The 8,192-nt window shown below is 27.8% G+C and overlaps 1 protein-coding gene across 1 annotated transcript; it reads left to right on the top strand.

Annotated features, from left to right (window-relative positions):
- The first annotated feature begins 185 nt into the window (after window positions 1–185).
- LOC118069952 (cilia- and flagella-associated protein 58-like) lies at window positions 186–5,683 on the top strand. Its single transcript, XM_035088327.1, has 12 exons — window positions 186–417; window positions 501–587; window positions 819–947; window positions 1,579–1,811; window positions 1,888–2,164; window positions 2,226–2,458; window positions 2,535–2,946; window positions 3,974–4,244; window positions 4,332–4,846; window positions 4,930–5,154; window positions 5,229–5,462; window positions 5,531–5,683. Exons 1-11 carry the CDS (start codon window positions 391–393, stop codon window positions 5,460–5,462), a joined length of 2,643 nt encoding a protein of 880 aa, XP_034944218.1. The 5' UTR covers window positions 186–390; the 3' UTR covers window positions 5,531–5,683.
- Window positions 5,684–8,192: the final 2,509 nt, after the last annotated feature.

The following is an 8,192-nucleotide window of genomic DNA, read 5'->3' as shown; positions in this document are numbered from 1 at the left end:
AATTTGAATAAAAATTTTAATTTATTAAGTAATAAAAATCCTTTCAATTTGAATTAAGTAGACTAAATGTATAAAAATAAATAAAATGCGTACTATTATCGCAATACAAAAGTTATTTTATCACCATAGAAACTTCTAAATAAGTAGATGAAAATCACACTGTAGCTATCGTACGCAAACTAGAATGTCAATCATCCTTCATTCTAATGATTTCAATTCGATTAACTGCAGTACTCTTTATACTTTATGTTTTTTTATCTGTATCAATCATCATCCTATGCAAATAACCAGAATAACAACATTATTAAATTGAAGCAAAAATTAATGATACACTTTTCAACATTCTGGTAAATATCAGCGAAAGACTTTTGATTATTTAGTAACATCAAGATGGATATGAATGCAGAATTAGAGAGGGTAAGACTTTATGTTCAATAAATCATGCTGTAAATTATTCATCAATATTCTGACCCATCATTTCTAAATAATAAAATATGCAGGATGATGGGAGCGAAAGCGGAGAACCATCAATAGCTGGTAGTTCAGCTGCAAGCGTTTATTGTAATTTGGAACGAGACTATGCAAAAGTAAGTTAGTGGTTTCATCGTTTCCAGATAGCTTTTTAATTATTCATTTTCAATGATTGTACATTTCGAAATCAGGATTTTGTTCACCCAATGGAATTACATGAAATATTTAATTAATAATGCACTTGTCATCTTGAAGCAATTTCATTCCAATTGTTCTTAGCACTTTTTTTTATTAAAATGTTCGATCGATGGCATTTCATCGCATACCTAATTTCCTCTTTCTGTTAGCTATTGAATGAGATGAAGAGCAACGAGGCTTTAGCAACGTACGAAGCTGAGTACACTCGTTTGTACGAATCTTTTTACCAATGTCGACAAGAAGAAGCAGAACTGATGGAAAAACTCCGTCAATTGCAGGTCTGTACTCTATTGTCCTTCTTAATTTGTCATTAACCTACATATTTTGTTTTTGAACCAAACATAGCTCTATCAAGCTAAAATTAATCATTAAAAATGTTATTAAAGTAATACAATCGATTTTGTAAAGTTTAATTCATTGTTACATTATATTAGGTGTCACCAGAAACGTAAATATGACTTATCATTTTTTTTTTAGTGTTTTTGTCGAAAAATAAATAAATATTGTTACAGTTGCTGATATTTCTATCTCCCTAGTGGAGTATTATTGAAAAGGAAAATAGCTTTGTTGTTATTCAAAATAATAGAATGTTTTTATAAAATATATCAAAGTTTATGTACCATAAGTTTTAGAAAATATCTGTTGTTTATAATTAATTATATAACTAAATTAAGGAACATTTCATCTATGTGTTACATTGTATATTTTTTTCAAGGTTTCCATTTCTATTGTTAAAGACAAAAAAGTTCAAAGAAAAGAAATGTTACACGAAAATTTTAATTAAAGTAGCATTAACTATCATAATATTTCTCGAAGACTTAAGACAGAAAGAAACTTTCATGTTTAAAATTTTTTTCAATAAAAATAATTATCGTTTTATTTAAAAAGTAAAAAATTAATTAATTTTAGGAAGATTTAATTAATAAAACAAATCGAATAAATGAACTTGAAAAAACAATAGAAACTCAGACAAGAATTATTGCAAAATTGAACCAGGACATAGTTGACACATCAAAGCTTGCAAATTCAGCTCATATTCGTGAACAAAATTCTCAAGAAGTCATACAAAATCTTAGACTTACTATTGCTAAATTGAGTCAAGAAGTCGAACATCAGAATAAACAGCTAGTCATGGACGAAAAGTAAGGAAAAATTAATAAATAAAATCTCAATAGGATCTATAATGATAATAATAAGTAAAAGATAATAATATTGTAGAGGTACAGAATCAAAGCAAAAAGAAAGTTCAATGAAAGAAAGGGAACGAATGGTTAATGAAATTGAAACTCTCAAAGAAAAAATAAAAAGTATCACTATTTATAATAAAGAATTGGAAAAGAAAATGAATGAAGTAGACGACCAGTTGAATAAGATGCAAGAAAATATGGCAATTCAAATGAATGAGATATCGAAGGAGCGATTAATGCGCAATCAAGTAGAAAATGAATTATTAGAACTAGAAGAGGAGCTTAAATTAAAAAATACTCAACTGCAGGTATCAAAAAAATTGAAATATATCATGCACTGTTTAAAATACCATTTCATTGATATTTCAGTCAGCAAACGCAGTAGCAAAAACGACCACAAATACTTTAAACCGGGTTGAAAATTCGTTACGAGAGCAAAAAAATACAAATGATAAATTACGGAAAGAAGTGAATAAATTGTCAGTGGATCGAATGAACCTTCAAAGTGAGTTAGACAATGCGAGCAAACAAGTCAGTGAAATGGAAAAGGTGTTGAGAGAAAAAAGTAAAGACTATAAATTACTGGTGCAAGAAGCTAAAAGGTATTAGTCAGAGTAAATGACACTTCAATCAATTTATTAAACTCTTATAAAACTTTTACGATCCTTATTATCATAGATTAAAAGAAGAACTCTCTAAATGTAAAGCTGAGAATGATTGGACCGCCAACAAGTATGCTAGGATCGACAAAGCGCAAGTACAAATGGAAAAAGATCTCGAGTATGCTAGACACGCTTTGAAAAATGCCGAGATCAAAATAGGTGCACATCAACGTCAGATAGCCGAAGAGAAAAAGTCTGCTGAGTGTGCAATTCGAGAGAAAAATAATATTCTTAAAATGGTTGACAGTTTAAAAAATCATGTTAATAAAACGGAACAGACATTGTTTATCTCAGAACAAAGTAAACGAAAAATTGAGCTTGAACTCGAGGAAATGAAGCAAATAAATGTTGCGGCAAATAGTAAAGTAGTCGCTTTTGAAAAAGAGAAAAATAAATTTTGCGAACAAATCCACGAATTGAAGCTACAGGTGAGTGCTTTTTATAATTTGCACATTAAGGAAGCAATTAAATAGCATTTCAAAATGCTTCAAGCTTGCACTCCAGCTCAAACTCTTTTTTTTTCTTCACTTTTGTGTGTAATTATAAAATACTTCTTTTAAAGTAGTAATATTACATTACCGATAATCATTTATTCATGCTTTTAGTAAGCACATTTTAATGTGAAGAGAAAAATCTCAAAGTGTAATGCTCTTATGAGTTTTAGTGATTATCTTTTAATTTTCGTATGTTATAGAAAAAATACTACCACATTCATAAAGTATTATTGAAATTTTTTTTTATTAATTCATCAAATCTGATAAAAAATTTTCTTTTCTATATTTATGAATATACTTTTCAATTAGTATTTCAGATAGATATGACCTACTTTACAATATAATATCAATTTTGATGCTGTTAGGCGAATCTCCAGAACGAAATTCTATTAGACGCCCTTGTATTAGTCCTCTGAATATATTATAATAACAGAGTTTACAATAATGATGTGGTATGCAAGCATAATTTTATAATGAGGTACAACGTGATTAATTAACAGTATTAATTCTATAAATCACGTGTGTTTGGGATTTAATGCTTGACAGCAAGTTAATCTTACTCATTTTTTTTTCTTATTTTTTTTTCTTCCTAATCGTCTGATTTACAAATTATTATTATTATTTATAACAACTAGAACACTTCTATTTTAATGAGCACTCCTATACTTAATATTTGTAAAAAAAAATCATTTCAACATATTTTAACTTTAGAACAGCTGTATACATAGATACATATATATATATATATATATATACATATATATAATTATTTCAACACTATAATACTCGTATTTCATAATACATAGCATATTTTTCAAACGAGAAATAATTTAGAGTCAAGTATATTTCAACAAATTTATATTTGTAAAGGAAGTAAAGCTAATTGAGAGTAGAAATATAAAAAAAAACTTATATTTATTATTCATTCCTTTATGTAAAGTGATGAATGAATTGAAATTAGGTGGATGATTTTGCTGATAAGATCAGAATTAAAGAAATAGAAACGTTTAATTATACCAAAGAGTTAACTGAATTTAAAAATAAATTCCAACAACAACAAAATTTATTAGAAAGTACTAGAGCTGAGAGAAATACTTGTTATAAAAATTTTATAGCAGCTAAAAATGAAGTAAATGAATTAAGAAATACATTAGCAGTTATGAATAATCAATTAGAAAAACTAAAAGATGAAGTAGCAACCAAGCAGAGTAATATTATGAAGAAAGAGTTTTGTAAGTGAATGATAATTTATTTTTTAGTATTCAAAAAAGTAAAATGAACAGTTGGTTTTAAATAAAATCTGGTCATTTATCTTACAGGGTTGAAAAAGGTGCAAAAGGAGAAAGACACAGCTAGTCTAAAATTGCAGTCAGCGCAAAAAAATATCGTTGAATTAAGACAAATAATAGAAGATGCGGATAAAGAACAAAAGCAGTTGTGGAAAAATATAAAAGTGTCTGATCTTGAAGTTAATCGTTATAAAAAAGACATTAATAATATAATGAATGAGCGAGATGTATTGGGTACCCAACTTGTCCGCAGAAATGATGAGTTAAATCTGCAACATAGCAAGATAAAAGTTTTGCAAGAAACTTTGCAAAAAGGTGAAAGTGAATTTATGAAAAAATTTCAAGATATTAGATTACTTAAATTGGAGATTAATAAATTATACTCAGAGAAAGCTTTGTTAACAAAAAATCTTAATAATATGAGTAATTTCCGCCATGAAATATTTCAATTAAATCGCGATTTAACACGAGAGAGGCTAAAGGTTATGGCTCTTGAAGATGAACTCCAGAACCCGCTAAATATTCATCGATGGAGAAAACTAGAAGTAAAATGTTCATTTTTTACCTTTTATCTCTTTTTTAATTCGTACATTTCTCTTCCGTAATTTAAAAATTCTTTTTATTTGAGGATTCCAATCCGGATACTCTACACTTATTGAAAAAAACTAAACTCCTGCAAAAACGAATACTAAAAATGAATAGCAACCTGCTTGCAAAAAATAGAAGAATACAGGAAATGGAAAAGTTGTGTATGAATTTGAGACAACTATTTTTAAAACAACCTGGTCCTGAATTAACAACCAAATTAATTAAAACAAAAAAAATCTTACAGTGTAAAGATAATAAATTGAAGGTGAGTATATTTCAAAAAAAATATTTTATAAACATAATTTTGTTACTGTTATCTTAACTTTAAATTTTTTGCAGTGTTTAACTGCTGAATTGAATATGTGGGAATATCGAACGAGTGAATATAAGTTTGAGCTGGAGAAGATGACGAAGGAAATGTGTGAGATCAAAATCAAATATTATGATTTAAAACAAAAAAATCCAACATCATCTAAGAAAAGTCTTGAAACGCGATCTTCAGCTTTGCCAAGCCATAAAAAATTTTCCGGTGGTGGATTTACTATGCTCGTTGCACCGTCACAAAAATATTAGGTAAGTTTATTCAATTTAATTTAATAAACTTTATAAGAATCATAAATTTTAGCCCATAATTCCTCTAGGCAACGTTTACCTTGATAAAATAAAAATATAAATATACATTGAGGAAATGTACACCGTGAATAGTGGAACAATTGCATAAGAATTATTCTTCAATATTTAAATGAAGAAAAATACATTTAACATTGAATTTAAAAATACTGCTGTCTAATAAAACAATTTTATACGATAAAACTATGATTTTAAAAGACGAATAGTTATAAAAGTCTGACTCCAACATAAGTTAATATTTCATGTATATATTATTTGATTATTTACTCATTTTCTGAAGACTAGAATAAAAAGATTTTCATTTATCAATGATTTATCATTGAAGGAAAAAAAAAATACAAGAAAGAGTTCTTGAACTTTAAGAAAATTATATTGCAAGTATTGGAGAAAATACTTTACCAAGTTTTTCTTTTTCTAGATAAATTTATTACTATCTAAATTGAACGCATTGGGTATTTATTGATAAATCTTGTTGAAACATCATGTATTGATGAACAATAGACTAGCAAAATAGCTAAGCCTACATGTACGATCATTACGTAGAGATAGAAATGATGATCGCTACCAACGTTGTATCGCTGTCATTGAGCTCACTGTATAGAGAACAATGTCGAACGGTCAAACAATTATTATCGGGAACTTGGTTATTAATCGTTTAACCGGCAATTGGTTCATCCATAGTCATGGCTCATCAGACTTACGCATCACGTGCAGTGTACATATGTTTACTCTTGTTGATTTCTGAATATTTCAAATATATTCATTTTAGTACTAAAGTCCTGTCAAACATTCAAAGCTTTTGTGCTTGTGTCAAGTAAGGTAATTCCAGAGTTAATTTATATAAATCCTAAACTGACACAGTTTGTGACAATCATTTTATTTATTATGATAATTTATTTTGAATAAAGCCACACTTAAACTTTATTAAGCAAAATTACTCTAGAATTGAACAAAAAACTTTTGTCACGGTTTTGAAATGGTACATTTTCAGTAGTTGTAGAAAAAATTGAATTCAAAGTAAATAATTTTTTAAAACTTCTTTTCATTTGTACATCCAATTATTTTGAATTTATATCATTCAAAAGAATAAAATGATATTTAAAATACACTCTATTGTTTCTGTGAAAACTTTTTAATTAAACTGATAATTCGTTCAATTTTTCCGTGTATTCAACGCGATTTTTTCATTTTCCAATTAACTTAGAATAAAAATTAATTTAAAAAAAAAAATTCGATATTATGGTATTTTTCAATTATCTTCAATTAATCTTATTTATCGTGAATGAGAGAATTGTTCCTGGTAACGAACTCAGTGATGAGTAAAGCAAACTTTATTAATGATTGGTAAAATTTACCAATGAGAAAAATCTACATGATCTAAATGCCCATTCTATGTTGGTTTAGAGTTAATTTAATCACGTTGATCTATATGCTAGCCATAATGATATAAATCAGAGGGGAATGAAAACATAAAGCTCATTATGATATATCTGATAATAATAATGACATACAGGTATATACAAACAATTCTTTTCGTGAAGTTTGACATTAAATTTCTATTTAAGTATCAAAACGAATTATTGCTACCAACTTTGTAGACTGTAAAAAGGTGCAAAATTGCATAATTTCGCGGTTAAGCTTGGAAATTGCAGTCGCTACTTGTCACGTCCTTCCTCGTCCACGCCCGCACACTTATTTGCTTTAGTAGTCCACCAGCAACATAGTACACCTTAACACTCAACTTGGGAATAATCATTTTCCGTGATTTAATTGGGTTGATGAGCATAAATTCACTAGACCATTCACTGTACACTTGATTGTCAAGTATAAAGTGTTATTTTTATGTTATCATTTTATGGTTATATTTTTTCATATTTCAACTAGATCTGTATGTAATTATAAGTGCTTTATATTTTTTACATTTCTTTTTCTCTAGCAGAGAAAACAAAAAAAAACAAAAAGTAAGTTCTTTTGTGACCATATTATTTTTTATTTTTCCTCAACAAACCTTGAGTCTCTGGAGAGTAAATTGTCATCATCAAAGGAAAGAAATTTCTTCTATTCCTATAAAGCATGAATTTTAATTAAATCAATATTGAATTAATTTATCATACTTAGTCGATATCTTTCTTTCCAAGAAGGCATAAAAACAAATCGTGATTGAACTACCGGAGCTCTATGTTTTGTTTTATTTACCACTTCCTGGAACTAATTTTATCCTTGAAAATTGTTTTTGCTTGTTGTTTTTCTGTTGCGTATATTTCCATGATCCAAAGCTCTAAATAACGAACTTCTATGATTACTGATAATTATTTATACGACAACATTTCATTCGTCTTTGTGTAGTTTGTTCAAGTTCATCATCAACACGCAATTCACTCATAAAAATTAAACTTTACTGGCTGTATCGATCGTTGTCAAATTGAGCATTAGATACTTTGCTATTACTCACATCTGATAGAAGATCTAAACTCCCATATGACTTGTAGTATCTAAAGCCAATACATAAAACAAAAGTCGCTGTCATAATAGAGTTTCCGATGGAAAATGACATGATTAATATTTCGAAATCAATTACTTTGACAAAGTTCAAATAAAAATAATACTGGCTATTAAAACAAAAAAAAACATTCCCCTTTTTTAATCAATCGTAAAAATTTTTTAAACTCTTTC

Source organism: Chelonus insularis, unplaced genomic scaffold (assembly GCF_013357705.1).
Source record: "Chelonus insularis isolate UGA/USDA-ARS -01 unplaced genomic scaffold, ASM1335770v1 contig_493_pilon, whole genome shotgun sequence".
Classification (NCBI taxonomy): domain Eukaryota; kingdom Metazoa; phylum Arthropoda; class Insecta; order Hymenoptera; family Braconidae; genus Chelonus; species Chelonus insularis.
Note: the sequence above shows the minus strand (reverse complement) of the source record. Positions and strands in the feature narration are given on the sequence as shown.

Coding starts and splice junctions, on each gene's coding strand:
- LOC118069952 (XM_035088327.1), top strand. CDS start 391: ATGGATATGAATGCAGAATTAGAGAGG. Junction 418..500: donor TGAATGCAGAATTAGAGAGG/GTAAGACTTTAT, acceptor TAAAATATGCAG/GATGATGGGAGCGAAAGCGG. Junction 2,459..2,534: donor CTGGTGCAAGAAGCTAAAAG/GTATTAGTCAGA, acceptor TTATTATCATAG/ATTAAAAGAAGAACTCTCTA.